The sequence below is a fragment of the Moschus berezovskii genome, chromosome 1 (genome assembly GCF_049115385.1).
Source record: "Moschus berezovskii isolate FMDL1 chromosome 1, NW_MosBer_1.0, whole genome shotgun sequence".
Lineage (NCBI taxonomy): Eukaryota > Metazoa > Chordata > Mammalia > Artiodactyla > Moschidae > Moschus > Moschus berezovskii.
In genome coordinates this window covers 77,822,516-77,847,436 of record NC_142460.1, presented here as the reverse complement: position 1 = coordinate 77,847,436, position 24,921 = coordinate 77,822,516, and the positions used below count along the sequence as shown (strand labels likewise).

At 38.3% G+C, this 24,921-nt stretch overlaps 1 protein-coding gene across 6 annotated transcripts in view; it reads right to left on the bottom strand.

Moving 5' to 3' along the window:
- The window catches only part of PHLDB2 (pleckstrin homology like domain family B member 2), a 261,403-nt gene that overhangs the window by 26,607 nt on the left and 209,875 nt on the right, over positions 1 to 24,921 (bottom strand). For 2 of the 6 annotated variants that reach the window (XM_055421359.2, XM_055421025.2), the window contains exons 6-13: positions 20,904 to 21,032; positions 15,295 to 15,450; positions 13,905 to 14,015; positions 11,233 to 11,322; positions 7,206 to 7,349; positions 6,406 to 6,591; positions 4,332 to 4,472; positions 2,728 to 2,827 (exon numbers count right to left, since the gene is read on the bottom strand). In XM_055421359.2, coding sequence (XP_055277334.2) covers positions 2,728 to 2,827; positions 4,332 to 4,472; positions 6,406 to 6,591; positions 7,206 to 7,349; positions 11,233 to 11,322; positions 13,905 to 14,015; positions 15,295 to 15,450; positions 20,904 to 21,032 — 1,057 coding nt within the window. The remainder of the gene's footprint in view (positions 1 to 2,727; positions 2,828 to 4,331; positions 4,473 to 6,405; positions 6,592 to 7,205; positions 7,350 to 11,232; positions 11,323 to 13,904; positions 14,016 to 15,294; positions 15,451 to 20,903; positions 21,033 to 24,921) is intronic. The other 4 variants (XM_055421114.2, XM_055421285.2, XM_055421199.2 and 1 more) reach the window with 4 other exon arrangements.

Genomic DNA, 24,921 nt, shown 5'->3' with positions numbered 1-24,921 from the left:
CTGGAAACAAAAACACCACACAGGGAGGCTTTCATACCTTTCTTGGACTTTCCTGCATTGAACAGAAGAAAAAGGACAAAGATTTCATTCATTCTAAAGCTTACAAAGGAATGGTTCACAAGTTGTACAAAAGCCAATAACCATTTCAACTTTAAGAGTTGAGATCCTGGTCTTTTTGCTTTAAACTCTGCTCTCAGAGATCTTTGTTTGCATGATTCACACTGTCAGGTCTATCACAAGAGTGCATATTGAAGGAAGGCTTATACTTACACCATTGTCCTTGATGGATCCATTATGAATAAGCAGCAAAAAAACAGTTCATTTAAGTTAATAGTACAAGTCATGAAAATGATAAGGTCTATTTTATTTGAGTTAATGAAAAATGTGCAAGGTCCAATTTTTTCAAAACCAAGGACTTTTTACTTGGCGTTTGCTAGTTTAATGGCGCCAACAACCGACAGTGAAACAATTCTAAATGAAATGATGATTCATCCTTCCTGGTCCTTGTAGGCCACCTGTATGGGTTTAGTAGAAAATCCTGCCAATTTTTATGGTCTGTTGTAGCTCTAAAAACTGCAGTCCCTACCCGCTCCTCCTCTGGGTAGAGGAGCCAGAGGTGGCAGGCTGGCCTCATGAGATATATCACATCCTCTTATATCAGCATACACATGATGCTTCTCTACTTCTTTGGGAACTGTCTCATCATCACCATATGAAACTCTTTAAGAGAGACACGACTCAGAGCTGCAGCAGGGAAAGACTGAGGCTGCAGGCTTCTGGGATGCACAAAAGACCTACCAGTGAAGAACAGGAGCACAAAACAGGTCAAAGACAACAGATTTGGCAGAGGGTACCTAATGTGACCTAAGGGAATTGGCTCAACTTTTTCTCCATGAACCTAATGTGGGGAATCCCATTATTTGAGGGGAACACAGATGAGAAAAACAGAGATCAAACATCCCTCCAGTTTCACCATATTCTCACAAGAATCTTCTTAAACGATATTGTTTACAGCCCTTCATTTTTACAAATCTATTTGGTATACAGGTCTAGTTTTTCTTACTCTATTTTAAGGAAAAAACTTTCAACATAAAGTATGTGTTGTGACCAATCTGCTGAACTTTGATGTCTTCAGCCAGTGGAAAAACTATTCAAAAAGAAGTCTATAAGTATCACAGAAAAATGTTTCAACAGAAAATAAACTTGACCCACAAGTAGACAGTAATAAATGAGAGCCAAATATACTCATTTATGTTTAATTATTTATAAACTATGGGATATTTTTAGTTTATTAAGAAATTATGATAAAAGAGAAGTCAAATGCATTTTATTAAAATAAATAAAACCTCTCATATATTATAAACCACATTTATGAATACCATAGTCTCTGCTGCTGCTGCTGCTGCTAAGTCGCTTCAGTCATGTCCGACTCTGTGCGACGCCATAGACGGCAGCCCACCAGGCTCCCCCGTCCCTGGGATTCTCCAGGCAAGAATACTGGAGTGGGTTGCCATTTCCTTCTCCTATTAACTCTTAAATCACACTGGTAATGATATGAAGTCCTCTTTCAAGGATACATATATGTATGTACATCTCACTTAGTCACACACACATACACATTATGTATACATGCATGTATATATAAACCATAAACATATTTCTGATGGTAATAGTGATTATTCTCTGGTGACATTAGCAAAGATGCCGAGCAGTCAGAATTGCATCCTAGCCACCTTAGAGGGAATAGCTTCAAAATGAACGCATTGAGAGGAAAGATGCCCATCATCCTGTCAGCATCCCATTCACATCCTGGACACATCTCCAACACTGCATTTACCACATCTGATTGACAGTTATGTTTCTGTCTTCCTCATGAGACTAGGTGTTTCAAGGGCAAGGATCATGTCATTTATTTGCATTTTTGCTACCTAGCACCATACCTGCTCAAAAGTCAAGGCCAATATAAGTTGACCTAAAGCCCCATTTTAACACAATAAATCTAATCTTCTCCACAAGGAGCTCACCTCTGGAACTGCCTTAGAGTATTTTCTTCTAGCCACACACAGACTGCTTGATAATCCCATCAGAAATGCAATGTATTATTTCAAAGCAATAGAACATGCTGAGAATCCAAGTCTACCTGAAACCTAACAACTGCATAAAAGTTCAACCCACATTAGAAGGCCTAAAAGAAAGTCTGTGCTGGGCCACTAATTTTCTGTGTTAGCTCAGTGAATCTTTAGCTCAATGAGTCATTCCTCCAGTGGGAGAGTGGCTCAGCCACAAACCAGGGTAGCTAAGTGCCCTTGTAATCTATCAGAATCTCAGGGGTCTTTTTTTTCTTTCTTTCAATCAGATAAGGTTAGTAATTCTCTAGGGGCCTTTCTGAATGGAAAATTCCACTGCATTTATAAAAAGTGCAATGGGAATATACCAGCCACATGTGCATATAGGAAAACTTATCTCAGTATAACAGTAAGGAGATTTATATATACATTCACCCTCTAAGGGGACACATTAAGAGTAAAGCTGATTGAATCACTTTCTGTAGAGCAGAAATTAATACAACACTGTAAACTATACTTCAATAAAATAAAAAAAAATAAAAAAGTGACATTTAGGACTTTGGTTGATCCCCTAATGACCCCCAATTCTGTTCTGATTCCCTGTCCCTGAGAAATTCTTATGCTTGACAAAGGGCATGACCCTGGACTTAAAGATACCTACCTCTGAGCATCCTCCGAGATTCTGAGTCTTTGGTCATGGTTGCTAGCGAGTGGGGGAGCACGCTGCCACAGCTATTGCTCTGTCCCAGGGGCAGGTGGCCCTGTGAGAACCAAGAGGAAACAATTCAGGCGAGCTGCAAGCCCAATGGTCCTTTTGGACACGGCCACATCGCTGTTTGCCTAACTCCTAATTAAGAACAGAAGGCAGGTCTTTGCAACCAATGTATTGATGCTAAATGGTACGGACCAGTTGCTGTCACTCCCCCAGAGCTTCGCAGCAGCCTCAGCATCACAGCCATTCCTCTACAGGGAGCAGTTCCAGAAGTGAAGACAGATGGGGAAAACACTGTCTAGAACCACCTTCGAGAAAAACTCAAAAGTCCTTCATGCGCCAGGGGCAGAGAGTAGATGCGGGGACAAGAACACATGCAGGTCATGCACAAGGACAGAGGAGATCCACACACATTACAAGGGCTCCAGCTTCCATCTGCTCCTGTGATCAAGTGGGCTAAAAACTGGAGAATCCTACTAACTGTCCCGGTGGTTTTAGCACTCTTTTAAAATAACAAAATCCTGCTGCTGCTGCTGCTGCTAAGTCACTTCAGTCATGTCCGACTCTGTGTGACCCCATAGACGGCAGCCCATCAGGCTCCCCCGCCCCTGGGATTCTCCAGGCAAGAACACTGGAGTGGGTTGCCATTTCCTTCTCCAATGTGTGAAAGTGAAAAGGGAAAGTGAAATCGCTCAGTCATGTCTGACTCGTAGCGACCGCATGGACTGCAGCCTACCAGGCTCCTCCGTCCATGGGATTTTCTAGGCAAGAGTACTGGAGTGGCTTGCCGTTGCCTTCTCCGAACAAAATCCTAGTGTAAAACATTTTGGGAACACTAGTTTATAAAAAAAAAAACAACACCAAAGTTATTCTGATTAAGGGCAAGAGAAGGACTCCAACTTCTGTCCCACTGAGAGCCTCCTTCTCTCTTGCCCTTGCTTCATCCTGCCGTGACCCTTCAGGCGAGTCAGCAGAACAGGAGCGAGGGTGACTCAGGCGTCACAGCACATGGGCTGACACTCCAGCTTCAGTGCCCACCAGCTGAGGACACATGGGCCACCCACCTAGCTTCTTTCCACTTCAGTTCTTCCAGGTGTACAATGGAGATACTAATTAGTATTAATACCTCTACTGCATGGTGTTGTTGAATTTTAACAGTGAAACAATACACCTAAAAGGCGTAGCCCAGTGTCAGGTTCCAAGAAATGATCCAATAAATATTGGTTGTTAATACTCCTAGAATCCAGAGCTTACATCCTCCAATTGCCAGATCTAGGATGCAGCCCTGGGAGTGTGTCATGGAAGTGAATGCCACTCACCACTTGTGTGGTGGTGGCAGAACATACCCTGGACCAGGTGCTTTGGTCCCAGAGCCTACAATTCCAAATGTCCTCTGAACAAGATAGAAAGTGCAATTCAGTTATGATGTCTGCCCAACAAGCAAACTTAACGATCTATTACTGAGCATTGTCTTTAAGGCCTTTGCATGTCAGTCAACATAAGGACAGAAAGACTCCCTGATGGTGAAGCCCGTGGCTCTCCCCATGTCCTACCTTTGGGGTGGTGCTTCTCCCCATAGTAGCGCTGCTGAAATGTGGGGATATGGAAGGCGTGCTTTTCTTTCGAGGCAAAGTGTCACTCAGATAGAGGCCTTCCTGGTGCTGTTTTTTCCTTTCTTCCAGACTTCTAAAATGCTTTAGATGCAAATGTAAAGCAGAATAGCAAAACTTGACTAATTGAAACAGGTCGCTAAAGAAATTAAGACGTATGCATTTACAAAGAAGCTTTGGAACTTTACCACAGACTTGAAAAAAAATTATTCAACTTATACTCATGTTCGCTAAGGGATCTGGGCTAACATTTGGTAAGATACAGAGACATGAGAAGAATTTATTACTGAACCTAGAAAAACTCAGAAAAATCCACCTGTCACTTTGACAGTAGTGCTGGCTGCCTTGGGGCCTCAGGACAACTTACAAGTTATGATGGTTGCCACGTGGATGGCAGAACAGTCAGTGGACAAAGCATAAGTAGATCCCCCCTTGCCTGTCTGGACAGTTCTGTGTGATGGCACAGATCCCAGAGTAAGGAGAATAAGGAATGGGAGGAGGAAGAAGATGAAGAGGAAGCACAAACAGGGAAGCTGGTTTAAAGATGGAACCATGCTTCAATCACAGAAACAGACTCCAAATCCACATGTTTCCAGATAAGGCATCCTTCTAAACCAGCAAAAAGACCTTGGCCAAGGAGCCTCCACAGCAGTCCCTCACATTTAAAAATCCTCCTGTTGACCATTTCATTTTTTTTTTTTTCAGATTCCTAAGGTGACATTTCACCAACTTGAAACTTACATTTTTCTTGGCCTTCCTCAAAATGTCTTCAATAGGAAAGTTATTTCCTAATTAGAGGTTCTTTAGGTGGGATCATTTTAATACTAAACTTGGGCTTTTGAAATATCTAAAAATTAATGCAACTCTGAGATATCAAATTTGCTATCAATCTTCCAACATGCCAATCATGAAGAATATCTGCACTTTAACTTAACAATTATCTGTTTATACTAGATATTTATTAACCTAAAAGTAGTGAGGAGATATGATCCCTTCACCAAAGGTAATAGATAGAAAAGGTAGCTTCAAGAAAGCTAAGAGAAAGGCATAACGAACCAGACCTCACCAGCTTTGGGAGGTCTATTGACTGACACCTTAGGATCTTCTGGGGCCAAATTCATGTAAGGATTTGATTATAGTTCCAAAGTTGCAAAACAAAATTTTTTGGTGGTTTAGTCGCTAAGTCATGTTCGACTCTTGCGACCCCATGGACTGTAGCCCACCAGGCTTCTCTGTCCATGGAATTCTCCAGGCAAGAATACTGGAGTGGGTTGCCATTTCCTTCTCCAGGGGATCTTCCTGACTGAGGGATCAAACCTGGGTCTCCTGCATTGCAGGCAGATTCTTACCAACTGAGCCACTAGGGCAGTCCATGAGTATTCATAAAATGTCCTAAAAAGAGGGTAATACATTTGGAATAAGAAATTATTTATTTTAAAATATGTAATAAAAAACTGTTGTTCTATGGACCAAATGCACTGCTTGTGATATGACTCTGGACAAGCTGCTTACCAACACTGAGTCTCAGTTCCCTACATATCAATACAGAGATAGTTCATATTTCATGGGATAGTTAGAAGGAAGAAATGAGACATTTGTAAAATGCTAAGGAAGTTTTGACTCACAGCAGAGGAATGGTGTCTACTATTATGGTTTCAATAATGTGTAAGGAAAATATTTTGTGTTGACATAGCAACTTTGTATACCAAGGATTTTATGGAAATAATTATTATGATTTTGAAAAATACCTGAAGCTGCAACATTTTGATTGAATGGGAACTGAAGCATGAGGATATGAAACTAGCTCCAACATATCAAAAGCCAGGAAAGGACAATCAAGGTCTCAAGCTCTCCAATCCCCACACTCTTAGGGACAAAATAAATGTTCTTTTTAAAAAAGGAGTATGCACCTTATCTTTTTAAAAAATATCTTTGGAAAAACTGAATAAAGATTTCACATCAGTAAGTTTGTTGTCAAGGTAAAATGTCCAAACTCTAAATGCCAGTTCCTAATTACCTGCTGGTCCTGCTGCTGTTGCCTTCTGTGTTTCTTAGCTGGCAGAGGAGGAGGTGTGTCATTTAAAGGAAAAGAATTGACAGAGGTAGCCACAACTTCAGGCCAAGGGGCTGATGGAGGTTGAGTGATAGGATGAGAAGAAAGAGTGGAAGGAAACATAAATCCAGAACAGACAGATGATCTTTGCTTTAAAGGAGAAAAAAAAAGTATTTATGTGTCCATATGAAATGAAAGAATAAGACAAAGAAATGAAATCGATTATCTCATTGTTCTGTTTTCTTATATGTTACTCAAGGAGTCATAAATGATGGGGAGTATCTTTAAATTTAGCCTCGTGTTCAAATCCCACACTTGGATCAGTAGGAGGTATTTTAATTTACTATTATTTAATGTCTCTCCCCAGATGTTTTAAAGCAGCAGAAAATTAAAAAGAAATCCGTACTGTAAAACAAAATTGAATACAAAATCAAACTGGAAAGGTGCTTCAAACCAACAATTTTAGAAAGTGTCTTTGGTTTCTAAGAAAACTAGGCTGGGCTAAAGCGCTTAGATATATAGTTTATTCTTCTGAACTTCCTTCTCCTAGTACTCTATACTCTGTACCATATTTCATAGTTTCAAGTATTATTGTTAGTAGAGCATTACTTCCCAAACTGGTCTGTTCTTCAAACTCAGCATCACTCCAGCCCTCTGGTCAACCAGACATATCTTTGTCTCACACACCATCGTTTTCTGTTAACCATGGGTTAATGTTTGACATGGGGAAAGCAGTGAAAGAATGAAATGGCATGCCAACACACCTCTTTACTTTGTGGCTGGCTCATCAGCACAGCTGTGGTAGGCCCAGTGGCAGCAGCATCAGCATCAGCAGGAAACTGAGTGGAAGGGGGGAGATTCGTGGAACTGCCACATGGCTCACTAATTTCATTTACAATGATAAAGCCCTAAAACGAGGAATTGATAAATTAAACATGAGGAAAGCAAGAGCTGAAGCATGCGAGAGTATTAATGCTCCAGTACAATGGAGTTAGCTCAGAGCATCACAGCCAGATATCAAATGTTTCATTAAGGCAATCATCAGTTATTAAAACGGATGTATGATGCCTAACCTTGAAAAACTGTACTTCCAACATTAAAAGTAAATTTTCAGATAAAATCAAAATGACTTTATTATAAATAACCCAATACCTTTGATTTAAAAATATCCATCCATATCAGCATTCATTCTGTTGACTGAATCAGGTTGTCACTACACAGCATTTAAAATAATCACACACAAAAATAAATCTGAGACATGAAATCGACAATGTAACCACTCTCTGATTCAAGAAACTTTTCCATAAATCTTTAAGATTTTCTCTTTTTCTTCTGTTGCCTGACAAACTGGAGAGTGAATAAATATAGACTAAGGACTACTGACTTTTGCACTAAGACATTTATACAACAGTAATTTATTTGTAATGGAATCTAGCTTTTAGGCATCTCAACAAAATGAAAATAAAAAGGACACTATTCTCCTGTGAGCCTTCCAAGCAAGAGAAATGTACATGCGCCCATGTACACACTCACACACACACACACCTTTAAGGCAAAGTTGCAGCTCAAGAGTGTTTCAGTTTAAAGCAACTTCCCTCTAGGACAGTGAATTTTCAGTTACTTTTAAATTCAATGATTCAGTTGTGGCTTCAGCTTACAGAAAATACCCATGAATCAAAATCTTTGAGAATAAAAATTTCAGAATTTACATTTGAGGAAAAGGCCCTTGTAAATTACCATGGAAAGTAATTGTACAGACCATTCATATTTTCACTACATGAATAAAATAGTACAAAAAAGAATAAAAGGGTATAAATTAGCATCTCTCTTTTAAAAGTAAATTGTGTTAAATTTAATATTTGAGTTCTACTTGTCCATCAATCCATTCAGACAGTGGCTCCAGGAAAGGTAAGATATTGTTATGCTGGTGAAGCAAAAATCCCAGACTGGAAAAGAAGGTTTTCACTGAGAGTTTATAATTCTGACAAAGTAGAGAAAACCAGAGTTGACTGTTCATAAATTGAAGATATCAAAATGCTGCTGAATTTAGTTTTGCACTTCAGAAAGGGGCTGCTGCTGCTGCTGCTGCTAAGTCACTTCAGTCGTGTCCGACTCTGTGTGACCCCATAGACGGAAGCCCACCAGGCTCCCCGGTCCCTGGGATTCTCCAGGCAAGAACACTGGAGTGGGTTGCCATTTCCTTCTCCAAGGTATGAAAGTGAAAAGTGAAAGTGAAGTCGCTCAGTCGTGTCCGACCCTTAGCGACCCCACGGACTGCAGCCCACCAGGCTCCTCCATCCAAAAAAGCAATTGATAGTATATAAAGTTTTATAAGATTAAATTGAAGAAAGGAAGTTGAAAATTGTGTTGTCAAATTTATCTTTGATAATGAATGAGAACGAAGAGTAGCAACTTGAGTTATTCTTTTGCTAAGTTGATATAATCTTTCAAAACCAAAATTTGATTCCTATATGATTCATATAATAACCTATTATAACTGTAATAACCTAATAACTATAATAACCTAATTAATTGCTTAAAAATGTATGTCATTTTTCGAAAGTGGGACTTATTTAAAAGAGCTGGATATAAATTCATCATTCTTTTTAAAAAAAAGAGAGAATGAGAGTAGGGGAGAGAAAGAAAGATGAGAGAAAGAAAGAAAATCAAAACATCTTCTGAGGCAAGTCTGCTAGACATGAAACAGAACACATAGCTGTGCAACAAACATGAGAGTTGCAGACACACAAATACAGTCAAAACACCAACAGCAGGAGGGCTGCAGAGAAAAAGAGTAACTCTTTAATAGAAAGGCAAAGATTTTATTCTTCTAAGAGGTAAAGAGCCCTCAGACCCTGTCTAATTAGATGGGGAATCGCTTCTCGGCCTTTTGGCTAAGATCAAGTGTAATTAGATGGGGAAACAGTGGAAACAGTGTCAGCCTTTATTTTTTTGGGCTCCAAAATCACTGCAGATGCTGATTGCAGCCAGGAAATTAAAAGACGCTTACTCCTTGGAAGGAAAGTTATGACCAACCTAGATAGCATATTAAAAAGCAGAGACACTACTTTGACAACCAAGGTCCGTCTAATCAAGGCTATGGTTTTTCCCGTGGTCATGTATGGATGTGAGAGTTGGACTGTGAAGAAAGCTGATCGCCGAAGAATTGATGCTTTTGAACTGTGGTGTTGGAGAAGACTCTTGAGAGTCCCTTGGACTTCAAGGAGATTCGGGAATTGGTGATCAACAGGGAGACCTGGGGTGCTGTGATTCATGGGGTTGCAAAGAGTTGGACACGACTGAGCGACTGAACTGAAATTGAACTGAATGTATTTGGAAGCCACAAGCCCTTCAAACTCATGTCTGGAAGTCAAACTGCATACCTTTCTACTTAAACCTATTCTTTCCCCAGTCTTCTCCGTCTCAGTAACAGCTACTCAGCATCCACCTCATTATTCAAACTGGAATTTTTAACACCAGCACTCCTGACAATGCCCTTAAAGTACTTCACTCCCACATCCAATCTATCAGCAAGAACTGTCAACTCTACCTCCAAAGCATTTCTGCATCTAGCTGGTTCTGTACATCTTTCCTCATTTGTTCAAATTCAAGTCACCAGCACCTCCAGCTTATCCTGCAATCACTGCCACACTGGTTTTCCAGGAACTCTTCTTTATAATCCAGTAGAGCAGCTCAGAATGATCTTTAACAAATGGATCTCAAATAATGTCACCTCCCTGCTTAAAACCACTCAGTGGCTTCCCATCCATATAAAATAAACCATATTTCTTTAACAAGACTCACAAGAGCCGGCCCCTGCCCGCCTCACTGACATAATCTTACTCCTCCACACTCCATTCACAAGCATCCTTTATGCAGTGAATCTGCCAGTTCTGTGTGCTAAATAATGGAGAGAAACTCCACAACTGAATGGTCTAATAAAGCTTTTGTGGAAACATTTCACAAAATGCTTCCAAGGTACGTATCAGTCACACCTATTATGTGATGAGCATTTACTTCACATACATATATACACACACACACAGAAAATATTTTCTATGAAGGAATTCCTAACTTTGCTGCCTTTTAAAAGCAGTTTATAAAGTGGTTTTTGTTATTAAAAAATTTTATGCATAAGCAAGCTTTTTCTTTAGCTTTTTGAAAAAAAAAAGATCAAGAAAACTATTTCTATCTGGTCAGGGTTCCAATTTTCCAAATTAGAGTTAAAATATTTTACCATTATAGCAGTGCAGCTCTATAAAAAGATATTTGGGAAAGGGTGGTGATGGAGTCTTGAGAAAGATGAACGTTTGGAATAAAGAGGGTGTACAGCTTAATGTAAACAGGATTTTTCCAATTTAGGGCGAAATAACTCAGACAACACTGGGGGAAAAGGGTAGAGATGTTTGGGGGCTTTACACGTTCCAGAAGACATAGGAAAAAGAGAAGAAAGTAGGAAAGATGAGAACTGAGAAAGAAAAATGCAAGAGGAAAGAGGAGCTGTTAAGACTAGTTTTGGTTGAGATCCTAAATGTTTGAAACCCCAAAGTAACCCACAACATCACTATTAAGCAAAGTGTACACACACACACACACATAGCATCTGCATCAGACATACAGATAATCCCTGAAATTCTCAAAGCATAAATCAGGAAAGGCAGGAAAACCTCAAAGCACTGAGAGGTTTCAGAAGTCACTTTAGTTCATGCTTCCCAGCGAATCCCAGAAAACTGAGGTACATCTCCTGAGTTCCAAGGTGATAACAAGGGGACATGTAAAATCACAGCTTACCTCTTTCAGAGTATTGGGGGTGACAGGAAACCCCTTCCCCCCAGAGAGGCTGGAGTATTTCTTTTCCAAATTACAAAGATTTTCCTTTTCCTAAAGGAACACAAAATCTATTAAGCTGAGTCAACTTTGTATTTTCCTGATGACTAACAATGTCACTCTTTCATGGGACTTATTGACTCTTCACATAACTCCTTTTGTGAAATGTATTAATTGCAGTCTTTTGTCTGTTTTTTAAATTTTTATTTGTTGGTTGGTCATTATTTTTGAGTTTGGGAGTTTCTAATATATTCTGGATACAAGTTTTTTGTCATTTACTCTTTAAGAAATCTTTGTTTACTCTGAGGCCATGAAGTTATACTTGCCCACCTGTATTTTTTAGAAATTTTATCTTGTTAATTTTTATGTTTAGGTCTATAAGCTGTCTCAAATTAATTTATATGCATGATACAAGGATAAACAGTGTTGAGATTCATTGCTTTCCATGTTTGCCTCGTTGATCCAGCACCATATGCTGGACTTTACTTTCCCTCCGGATTGTCTTGGAACCTTTGTCAAAAATCAATAGACAGTATATGTGAGTCTATTTCTGGAGTCTGTTCAGTTCCTCTGATCTATATGTCTATATGTATGCCAGCACCACACCCTCTGAAATACTACAGCCTTATAGTAACACTTGAAGTCAAATAGTATAAATCCTCCAACTTTGTTCTTGTTCAAAGTTGTCTTGGCTATGCAATGCCCTTTACATTTTCACCTACATTCGATTCCCATTATCTGCAGTGATTACCTCCTATAATGGTGCCACGAACACTGAAGCAGTGAATACTGAGCCCCACTGTACCAAGGGCAAATATAAGGTTGTGTTGCTGTGGGCATCTGGTCACAATATTTTCATCAACTGATCACTACATAACTTTGTCTTAATGTGTGTTTCCATTTAAAGACATCTTATTTAATAGACAATGTTGATTATTAACATTAAACTCATAGCCAACAGCACTATCATTCCTGCCTGAAAGCTGTTTATCTAACAGATGCATTTTCACCACGAGGCACATCACAACCGTCCTGCCCTTAGAACACCAGACAATACTTTAGCACTTGTGAGGCATTTTAAACATCAAAATCACCAATGAAAAGCACAAAAACATGAAAACATGGCACCAGATGGTCTACAAAAAGGACATTTGTTTACAGCATGAGAGCCAAACAAGAAGGCAGAGCACTGTCTTGTTCAACCTCAGCTGAGAATATGAATGTCCGTTGAATGACTCAAAATTTTCACTGTTCTGTGCTCACCTGTCCATCAATGACTGCATGACAAGTATTGATTTTAGGGTTACAAAGGTTAGCTATTAGGTAGAGTCACCAATATGGACCCCGTGAATAATGAAGATCAACTGCAAATTTCAGCATCACTGGAATTTTTATTGGGGTTGAGGCGTAGCTATAGGTCAATCTGGGAAAACAAAAATCTTAAGACATAGTTTTTACAACAGAATTATATATTTTAATGAAGAGATCTTATTTCTACTTTGTGCTTACCCATTAAAAATCTATCACTAAGAGATTTTTTTTTTTTGCTAAAATTTCAGCAACTACTTAAATATTATATGTTACACGATCTCAAAAAGCTGTGCCTTTGAATCTTGTGTGCAAAAGGTCGTGGGGAGCCTAATAGCACCTGAGTTCACTCCCAGAGCAGAGGATAGGGTTGGAAAGTCCAACTTCAACTGGAGATGACCAGGTGCTGAAGAAGCAGAAGGGGAACTGCCAGGGATTCATGTGGGCTACAGAGGCACTGTAAATGAACTCATGATTGCATGTGAAGGGCCAATTTTCTCTTCTCAACCTAAAACTGGCTAAGCAGTAAAGATGGGAATGAGTGCTCCAACTCCATTTCTTCTAGATGGGACCATGGTGCAGCCTTGTCTTTAATCCATCATTTGAGATTTGTTCTCTCCTGCACTCCATTCTGAGTCCATCTCATATTTTCATGATCCCAAGTGTCCCATTTCTAAGTGGCCTGCATGCAAGGCCCAGTCCTGAGACTAGCCCCATCAACTTTAATTTTTTGTGTCTTATCCCTGAAATTAAGAGATTATGTCAGAAAATTAGGCTGCAGTTTGGACAAAAGAAACCCTTTACATGGAGCACACTAGAGGCTGGGTGGGTGGGGACACAGTCCCTATGATGAGGATGACCTTGCCACACCCACGTGGGGCATTCACCTCACCAGTTAAGCCAAACTAAATCCAATGTGGCATTTGCCAAGAAGACCCATATGCAAATAATTAGAGTTCAAAACACCAGAGCAACTGAACCAAAACGTCTGATAGCAGTAAAAAGAGCAGAATACATTTAACCTATTTGATTAAAAATGAGATTTTTTTTTTTTAAAGAAGAAAATCAGAAAATGTACATATTTCCCATAGTTTGGATTTTCACACTGTGGAAAAAGCATGAAGAAAATGTCTTTGCTTATTTCTGAATTACAGTCAATCATTCAGAGCATCAGTTTATTAATGTGGAGGATTAAATAAAGATGTATATAGAAAAGCCTTCCTGAAATTATAATTCATTCATTAAAAGGCAGTTAGTTTGATGGCTGCTACTTTCCCTGAACTGGAACCTGTGTTTTGCTGTCACCAGTACTGAAAAGAAATACTTACTCTCTGCAGCATCATTATTAAATTATTCTTTTCTTTCACAAAATGATCTTGTTCTCTTTGAGCCTGCTGGACAATGTGATTAGCTTGCTTTTTCAAAGCAGAAATTTTTTCCTGGAGGAAAAAAAACCAACCATAGAAAGATGTACATTAGACACTTAAGGGTTTGTTGTCTGTCCTGGAAAAGGGAGAAGTGTTTATAACTAGAAGTGCAGTGACCGTATTTCATTGACGTTAGGTGTGCTTCTTTGCTCAGTCATGTCTGACTCTTTGCGACCCCATGCACTGTAATCCGCCAGGCTCCTCTGTCCCTGGGGATTCTCCACGCAAGAATACTGGAGTGAGTTGCCATGCCTTCCTCCAGGGGATCTTCCCAACCCAGGTATCGAACCCAGGTGTCCCACAGTGCAGGTGGATTCTTTTCCATCTGAGCCACCAGGGAAGCCCAAGAATACTGGAGTGGAGACTATCCCTTCTCCAGGGGAACTTTCTGATCCAGGAATCAAAATGGGGTCTCCTGCACTGCAGGCAGATTCTTTACCAGCTGAGTACGAGGGAAGCTCACCCAATGTTAGGTATGCAGTTATTATGATCCAGACTCTGAAGCAGTTTCTTTGAACTCACAAGCTCAAGACTTTTCTTTACCTAAGATTAAGTAATTTGGAATATATTTCAAGTATCCATAAGTCAATGGGAAATCTTGTTTTAGAACATAAATGAATTTCTGACTTCACCTTGGGAGATGCCTCATGGGAAGAAAAACAACAGAATTTCTTGTTTAAACTGAAAGTGTCACCTTCTCCATTGTCCTTTCCCTCAATTTTATCAGTTTAGTACACAGCACTGGGATGAGGATTATAAATTTTGGAACAAGAGATGAATTCTGGACTTGACATCTGGGTGCTCAGGGTTGGGTGGAGGCAGTCACTTGCATAGCATTCCACAAGGCTGCTTCTAATAGTAATAAGCTATCAGCCACCTTTGAAAACTATTGGGTCTAGAAACAGAAATTCCAAAAGACTTTTCAACAAATTACTTTAAATCAAGTTACTATGATTGCAAAAGCAAATAATTTAAAATATATATCTAGATTTCTGATTTTCTCTACCTTGGTGTTCACATAAAAGAATCTGACATTCATAAATACATCTACAGCATCAGGTAGCACTAACTATACCAAGTTTCAGTTTATCTAGTTCGGAGCACCAATTGGCACGCACATGGCAAGCTCCATGATCTGCCAAATGTAACAAAACACATAAAGATATCCAGATATAACAGATATACAGACAGATGGACACATGCTATAGCTATATTAACAATCACCATTGTCTCATAGCAAGGGGTATATATATTTTGACTTTTTACATTGAACAACACCTGGTAAAAGTACCTTTCTAGTAACAATGTTCCGCTGATACTCAGCCACTTCACGCAGGAGCTGCTGGGTCAGGTTCTCCTTTTCCTCATCTAGACGGCTTTCACGCTCAAGCTGCTGGAATTCCAGGTCTTCAAAGTGTTTGCTCTCAACATCCAATAGGTCAGCATCCTTTGAAGAAAAGGGAATGAAAACAAGACACACGAGAATGGCTGCAGCCTTCTTAACGTGAAGAAAAAGTTAATAAAAGCAGGAAGTCCAAAATATTTTTCCAGTTACAACACTGACCAGGATTAAAACATGATAATCATCTCTTTGGAGTTAAACTCCAGAGTGGTGACTAGGATGAAACTGAAAGGGTCTGTGGTAGGGGTGGGAGGGGGACATTTATTTCACCATTGGTTTCAGATTGTTCTTTGGTTGTAGCAATTCTTGCTTTAACTCTACCAGGTGGCTTTAAAATGGATCATGAAATATAAAAAGAATGCAATAAATAACTTAAACATTATCTGCAGACCAAAGCTGTGATATAATCTCTTGAGAAACTTCCTATTTTTCACAAATTTCCAGATGAAATCAGACTTTAGCATAAAGACTAAATTCAATATTCCAAAGTTGCTTACTATAAAAAAAAAAGATTCAGTGCGAAAGGGTGGGAGGTGGGAGGGAGGTTCAAGAGGGAGGGGACCTATGTATACCTATGGCTGATTCATGTTGATGTATTGCAGAAACCAACACAATATTATAAAGCAATTATCCTTCAGCTAAAAATATATATAAAAAAATAAGCCTTAAAAAGAGATTTAAAAGTTGGCATACATAACAGATCAGAGGTCTCTAAGGGGAATATGTGTACCCCAAAAGGCATATAACACAAGGCACTGGGATGTGAGGAAGAAATATTAGACCTTCTTTATATTTATTTTTAGTTTTTCCTTTTCTTTTACAATTTCTCAATAAATGTTCTCTAATGTACATACAGGTAAAGTAACATGTGTAAGATTATTTTTAATGAATATATATTTTGAGCATGCATACAATACATATAATATGTACATAATAGGAATGCATGCTCAAATAATTTTAGTGAAGGTAGAAGTCATCAAAACCATTTGAAGACTGGAGTTCTTATATGGGCTTCTGTCAATCCCTTAAAATTGTTTACAAACCTTTTTGCTAGAAAGAGTAGGAATCACAGTGTTCATAAAGCATAAAGACTGACTAAAAAGGTTAAGCAGTGCTAGTCTAGGAATAATCTTCAGGACATCTAAGAACAAACAGAAATCATAAAAGTCAGTCTAGAAGAGGCATTCTCTAACCTATGAGATGTCTGAAGACAGGGGTGAAACCAGACCTGAGCCGAGGCCGGTGCATGTGGTATGAGTTGTTCTCCCATCTACTTAGAGAAAACAAAAAGCCTCCTGATTTTGGGAACCTTTGACAGAACCATAAAATGTGGTATGTATAGAAGATTCTTTTTAAATATATAATTTATAAATAATTAATGACCCCCAAAAAACAGGCAGCTGGGCTATATGACTCATAGCTCTAAGTGCCAGGGCATTTTTTTCAATCAACACATTAAAAAGAGTTGGATTTTGTGTTGTTCTTTCTCAACCCTTTGTCAAGCATAGTAGAAAACCTTTTGTATATGTGCACGTGCATACACACACACATATATAGTATGTATGATATATATATTTTAGAAAACATAAATTTTTGCCTAGTTAAAAAATTTATGACATTTTGGTTCCACTTGTTTGACCTGGTATCAATAGACTATTAGATTTCTAATTTATATTCATTCAAAACTTTGATATAGTTTCATGTATTTTGGCATCTAGTATCACTGCTATGTCTAGAAAGTTTATTATCTTAGTGACTTTATAAAAAATTGAATGAGGGTTGAATGTTTTAATTCAATTCTGAGAATATAAAGAAATACTATCTCGGTTTAAAAAAAAGGAAAATAAATGTGACACAGTATTATTAACTAAAGTACAGATTTTGTTCAAATTTCAAAAAAAAAAAGTTGGATAAATCTGTGATAAATTAGGTCTATTATCAGTATTTAAACACACTACCCCCTCCTCTGATTTTCATGTAAGTGATAAATCTTTTAATTAAATGAAATATTTTTCTATCTTCTGGAATTAATTTTATTCTGGGGATGATTCACAAAAGGACTATTAGCTACCATGAAATTACAACCAGCACTATAGCAACAAGATTATTATGTCAACACAGACAGTGGATTCTCAAAGCCTAAGAACAGAAAAAACAAGATGAAAAACACATTCAGCATTTCTCAAAACTTCTTTGCATTTTAATTGGTCAAATGAAAAGCAGTTTTGGTTTCAAGTAACTGGGAGATATTTCAAATTTATCAGATATTTCATACCTGATTTCATAACTTCTACAGGAATTAATGAATTTGGACCAAATTTAGTTGTTACTAAAGGAATTAAGATGTAACTCTAATGTTATGTCTTAAAACAAAATATCTGCAGTCTTAAAACATCAGTGATATATTTATTCACAGAAACTTCCATATTCAAGTTTTTAAAGACTTTCAATTAATCTTGGCCTGTGGCTAAAGGTTACTGAAACAAAAATTTTAATAAGGTTTCTTTTTCTTTCGTTTATAAAGAATCTTCATTCAAAGTGGGCATATGGCTCACAATATATACACTATGCTAGTAAACTGCTGGCCCACATCTGGTTAATATGCAACATGTGTTATTTTAACCACATGAAGGTCACAAAGTCACTAATTTATTTTTAGTAAATATTTAAACCAGTGTATGAAAATAATAGCACACTAGGCAGGAAAGTTTAAAATTAAACCTAAGCTCAGCACTCAGATTCCTCTGATGTAATCATCTGATCAAGTTATCTAAAGCACTGAAACGTGTGTATATAAACTTACACTGTGAAAGAAAAGCAACTTGGGAGGGGAAAAAAAACTGTTACAAGATTTCAGATAAGAATAATTATTCAAGAGATGGAATTTAGGGGCAGGAGTAGTTTAATTGAGCACAGAATAATATATACAGGAAACTCAAAGTCAAGTGTGTGACTAGTTGAATGAAAATTTTAACTAAACTTCTCCACTAAAAGAATATGACAAGTCTTTACTGGCTGCAAGTTCAAAGGCCCGGTGTGAAATAAAACAGATGTGTTAAAGAAAATTCAGCGAAAGTCATTTTTTCTTCCCAATAACATTTTTGAGAATGTGTAGCTAGTGGTAAAGAACCCGCCTACTAATACAGTAGACTTAAGAGAGGTGGTTTTGATCCCTGGGTCAGGAAGATCCTCTGGAGAAGGGAATGGCAACCCACTCCAGGATTCTTACCTGGAGAATCCCATGGACAGAGGAGCCTGGCAGGTTATAGTCCATAGGGTTGCAAAGAGTCAGACACAACTGAAGCAACTTAGCACACAGCATGCATGGCAGAAATTTACATGCAAAACTTTATTTTCTTTGCTTTCTTTCAGTAGAGGAACTGAAAGAAGAGGTTAGATAAAGTGTGGCCAGGAGATATTACAAGAATAGTTTTATGACAGCTCAAGGCCAACTCTGAAAGCAAGTTTATAAACTTTTTAAGAGTGTGTTACTATTTCTCTGTCTTTATGCGCTATATTCAAAAACTTTTTTGCATACTTTTTTGAATTAGAAAAAAGACAATGAAAATTATCTAGTACAAGCTACTCATTTTATACATGAGGATACTAAGGCCCATAAAGGTTGAATGACTTATCCAAGAGTAAAGGATAAACTAATTGTGGACCTAGTGAGGAAAATAAAAAAGGTCTCCTAATTGTATATATCACTGAATAGAATTTTTTTTAAATCAAAAGACCAAACTCAACCATTCAGCTGAATAAATATCAAAACATAAGAAAACTATCCTAGCCAGGCCTCTGCTAGCAAATGAAAGGCTCATTTATCTTCACCTTTTTTTCTCATATCACTTCTATGATTGGTAAGCCCAGTTATCAACTACATTATATCACAGGCCATGGAATCAACATTGGATGAAAACTGTATTTTGCCTCTAAAGCAATGATTTAGGAGTTAAGAAGCCCAGTCATAAATCCATAGTCTTGTATGCACAAAATCATTTTACAGTTTTGGCTCATATATTTGAGATTGCATACAGGCTAAGAAAATTATTTTCTTCCTATTCATTTATTTTCTCTTGTGTCTGATTTGTCACCTAATGAAGTTACTTGTAATAAAATCAACATTATTGAATTTAGCTTAAATGCCTTGGGGAAAGCTCGGTAATGAAGTGCTATTCTGGAGTGTTTGAAGTCTGAAGGGAAATGAGTTGTGATAACACAGGAAGCTCCAGTATGAATGGACTTTTCATGAAATAAGTGAACTTTTTACTGATTAAGCCAAAGGACTGATGAAGAGTCATTTTGGTCATTGTCCATCTCTGGAAAACAGAATTAGTATTTCTCTTAACATCAGTGGCTAGCACAAGCCACTTTCTCTCCTAAAGAAAGGGGTTTTATGATAAAAATTTTGCAGTCTGTTTGGAAAGGAAAAGGAAGGAGTCTTTGCCTTCGATTAGTGGAATAGGCTGTCTGCATCATTTCCTTTCCTCTTTTGTAGTAAAAATCAAATTCATGAGTTATGAGTTATAGAATCTAGATTAAGCAAACTAATTATATTATGCTTGACTCCAAGTTATTAATAGAATTTGCCAATTTTTATTTGAATATTTATTGAATATTCAAATAAAATTTGAATATTAATATATTGAATATTCTAATCTTGTGGAATCATAAAATGTTCCTTATTTAGGACAAATTACTATTATACTCCTTTAGAGATCCAGAACTGTTAATGACTGAGTCCCCATAGTCACAGTCTATCTGGGCTGCTGTTTAGAGCAAACAACCCAGCTGTCAAGAGGCTATGAAATATGAAGTGGTCTTCCTAGTGTTTGCAAAACTATCCACCTAGGAAGACAGGTAGCAAGGTCGTTTCAACACTGCCAATATTAAAGATCGAAGAACAACCTGATAATGTTCAATTAGAAAATCTATGCTGCACAACATTTTTAAAAATTGTGAAGACTGAGTACTGAATGCCCTGCATCTTGGGTCTTGTCTGATTATTGTGATCATGCTAACGAGTTCAATGCCGCTAAGAATAAGAAAGGAAAAGAAAAACAAAATGATGAGTGGTGCTGAGCTAACCAGAGAATAGAAAAATCTGTGGACAGGGGTATAAAATTAAGCTGGGGGGAAAAAATTCAAGGGAAATTAGTACTTAAGATGCAGTAGAGAATGGAATGCAGGAAACAGTGTCAGCTGATTTAAATGCTACAGTCTTGTTGGTTACATATCAGTGATAGCTCTCTTTTATTTCAAAGAAGGACTCAAAATGTTTTTGCATTATTAATGAGGTGAAGGATTCCAAGAAGGAATTTTATAACTGATTAGCAAGGAATAATATGTACTGTCAGCATGCATATTTCTATTTAAAACGTTATCTAATGAACAGAGTTTATGCAAATTTATGCTATGTGAAGGAGAGAGTCAAAGGTAAGTGGAACTTAATTGAAAAATACAGAAAAACAACTAGCACATTCCTGTTTGCTACTGACCCTCTTCAGTTGTTGTTGTAACTGTTCCCTCATGGACTCAGGACAATTGTCCAGCTGGGTCTTCTGCTCGGAGTAAAGCTCCTGAAGCCTCTCTAGTTTTTCCCTTTCAGCATCAAGCTTTACCTTCTCCTGAAGTTCAGAAATCAGAAAATAGAAGTTACCTTCACACCCCAAGCAGGCGTTAGTGAACATTTCCCAAGGTTAACACAAATAAACAAACACTCACAAACTCCAGACATCCTAGGAATGTAGAAACATATCTTGTTAGTGACTAAGATAAGGGGGTCTAAGTGGAAGTACAGACAAGGGGCCCCATTTCTGCATTCTCCAAACTCAGCCCACTCCATCGGGTATTGGCACCGATCCCCATCTTTCCTTCCTCCCTTCCTTCCTGCCACCATGTTACAAAAGCAGGGGAAGCAACAGTCATGTTGGTCAATGGTGAACAAAGAACAAAAGAAATGCCAACCAAATTCCTAAGATAGCCCTGCAAAGAGTCACTTGCCAGGGAACCAAACAAAGGATGGCTAGTATTCACCTTGAGCACAGTCAGAGTCCAATTTGCTGAAGGCATGTGTTAAGCAAACTTTGGAAATTATTTAAATTTTGTTCTCAGGTTAGAGGCATGTTAGGTGCATAAATTGATACTTCAGTCATCTGGAATAGTTCCAGCTCTTTGGCAAACCTCAGAGCTTAAGCAACTAGAAAACCTGCTGCCAAGGAGAGCATCTAGTTCAAACATTGAGAGAGCTAGTAAAAATGCAAGGCTGACAAAGTAGCAAAAGGAAGACTTGTTAGACAGTTTAGATACACCAAAGGTGTGTCATTTATTATGGAGATAAGGACTTCCCTACAAAGACTGACATAAAAAATAACTGAAACGAGGGCTATGGAAAAAAGTAAAGGAGTCAGGGAACAGAAGAGAAAAGAGAAGATAGCACTACATCCCTCCCAGTCACACACTCCAAAGTGACCCTGGATGTTTTCCAGGGTGTAACAGGCAAATACTGTAATACACTATTACACAGTCTTATAAGGCTGCCTCTTAAACTGAAAAACAAAGCTCCAGTCTGTTTAGTGTCACTTTTCCCATCTTATGTTCCTTTTATGATACTCTGGACCCTTGAAGTAACTTTCAGACCTAATTCTCCCCTTGTGTAACACTCTCAGCCTAAACTAAAAACTTCAGTGGAACAGTAGCACCACCACCCGTTGAGGCGTGTGTGCGCAGTCGTATCAGACTCTGCCGCCCCAAGGACTGTAGCCCGCTAGCCTCCTCTCTCCATGGGATATTCCAGGCAAGAACACTAGAATGAGTTCCCATTTCCTTCTCCAGGGGATCTTCCCAACCTGGGGATCGAACCTGCATCTCCTGCATTCGCAGGCGGCCAATGCCTTTAGGTTCCTCCCTTTCAGCGGCCCTACCAGAAAAGCTGCATTCTGTTTGACATCTCCCTGCTTCTGTCACTGTTCCCTGACCCTTCGATAAGCAAACTATCACCACTTGACTTTCTTATGTTCACTACTGATTTGGTAGAAATAAAGCTGGCTTCCAAGCATATTACAGAAAAAAAATTTTTTTGAAGGATGAAGATTTGAAGTGGCCCTATACATTTATACTACTTTCTTCATCCAAATGGTCATGATTTCCTATGTAAACATACATGTAAATTCTTTAAAAAAGATGTTATATTTTAGGTCTAAAACTATATGACATCAATACCTACACCAGTGTACTTGAGTCTCCACTTTTGGGTTACATTTTAAAATTTTGAGGGCATTTTAGAAATGTATATTTTGATTTAAAAGCACCTTTTTTTCTCAAAATGATTAAATCTAGAAGTCATAAAACTGAGACTCTTACCTCATATATCAGCCTAAAAATGATTCTACAACTTAGACTTTAGCAGACAATAAAGAAAGTTTCCTAAAAGGGAACTTCCTGGCAGTTCAGTGGTTAGGACTTGGTGCTTTCACTGCCAAGGGCCCAGGTTAAATCCCTGGTCTGGGAATTAAGATCTCACAAAAAAAAAAAGAAAGGAAGTTTCCTGAGTCTAATGTGAAGCATGCTCACTATGCACAGCTGCTGTGTAGGAGTGAGAAAAAGCAATGGTGTCTTTCACAGAATAAAGCATTCTCAAGTGTTACCTCACAGAAAATTGAATATACTAGTACCAGTCAGATTTAGTCTTTAGCTTCAGAATTAATCATTTTCTCCCTTAACAAAACCAACAATACAGAACACTTGTTGTCTTTTGGCTAAGAAAATGTGCTATTTCCCTTACTTGCAAATCAGAGATTGCCCTATTTACATAGCAAAATAATTTTATCCACAAAGAATTCTATTTCTAGGTACTGTATCGCCAAAATTTGTACCCATTCCAGTTTCAAACCGAAAGGTAAATAAGTAAGAAAATTATTTATTCCAAATCAAACAGCAAATGTGCAAAGCCCTAAAATTTTAAATCATATATGATAGAAAACACTGAAATGATATCTAATATGAAAAGGCCTAAAACACAGGTCTCAACTCCAAAGAAATTGCCCAACTATTCTGCTAATGCTCTTAATTTTTAAACTGTTAACAATAAGCACAAATAAACAACTAGTAAAACATACCTTGTGTCTACATAGTGCCTTCCTTCTGAGGTGCTCAAAACGTTTGGCAATTCCACACAAGGAGGCGGTTACAAGTATTACGCAAGCAGGCACCATCAAAGCCGCCTGCGGCTTCTCTGTGGTTATCAGTGGTGCTGTGGCCACTGCCTCGGTCTTAGAGCGAAGGCTCAATGGGGCTAAAGCCAGGACAGAGGAAGTGAGGGAAGGATGAAAGAGGGACAAGTGGCAGATGGGCCCGGCTATAAATCACAGGGGGCCGCGGAGGTGATATCACTCCTACAAGAGCCAACATAGACCAACAGCTGAGCCAGAAAGAAGTGAATATACCTCTCTTCTAATTATTGTCCAGGAAGTTTTCAAAGAAAAACTAGCTCTAGGCAAGTGGTTGATTAGAGCTGAAAGTATCACCTTCTACAGTGAAGGTAAAATAGAGGGACATATTACATGACATTCCAGGGTTCAGGGATCTAGCTTTTTACATGTAACATATTAACACCGGGTATCATCCTCGTTCCCCAGATTCAAACTGGTAATGTCACCTATTCTAATTACTATAGCACAGCACAGCGCTATTTTCTCTATTTAAATTTTTTATTTTCTATTTGGCATAGCTGATTAATAATATTGTGACAGTTTCCAGTGAACAGTGAAGGAACTCAGCCATAGATATACACGTATCCATTCTCGCCCAAATTTCCCTCCCATCCAGGCTGCCACATCACATTGGGAGAGAACACATTTTTTCTTAGATTCATATATCCGTTTTCAGGAAATAAATGAATTAAACTGCACTTTTAATATTTTTAACAAATTTACTTTATTGAAAGAATAAGATTAATTTTTCAGGAATCAGAACAGTCCAAGAAGATGCAGATGTACAGAGGGGCAACTATTTTAAAAAGACCAGAACATGACTTCCCTAGAGGCACGGCTGCCTCCGTTGTTTTCCAATTGCCTTGTCTTCTGTACATGGACTGGCAAAAATCCAGCTGGGTTATAAATTCATTGCCAGATTCTGCCTATTTTGCGTATTGAAGACTGATGTTCCTAAAGTGTATACAGGGCCAAAGGTAAACTTTTCACCAGCAAGTGAAAGTAAAAAGTGCTGTATAGAGCTGGGCCTACATCTGCTTTCACAGTGAGTTGTTCATTCACTCAGCCAGTAAATATTTATAAACGGACTAGAGAAAGAGAAAAGAGGTAAGTTGATCACTGTCCCTGTGAAGTACAGTCTAGCTAGTTCTGTGCTTATCAGCCCTGACCACATTAGAATACACTGGGAGAGCTTTTAAATATACTATTTCCCAGACTTGTAAGGCTAGGGATGAAACATTTAAAAAACTTTTCCAGGTTTTCTCATATGCAACCATAATCACTTATTCAGCCAACCAGAATAATG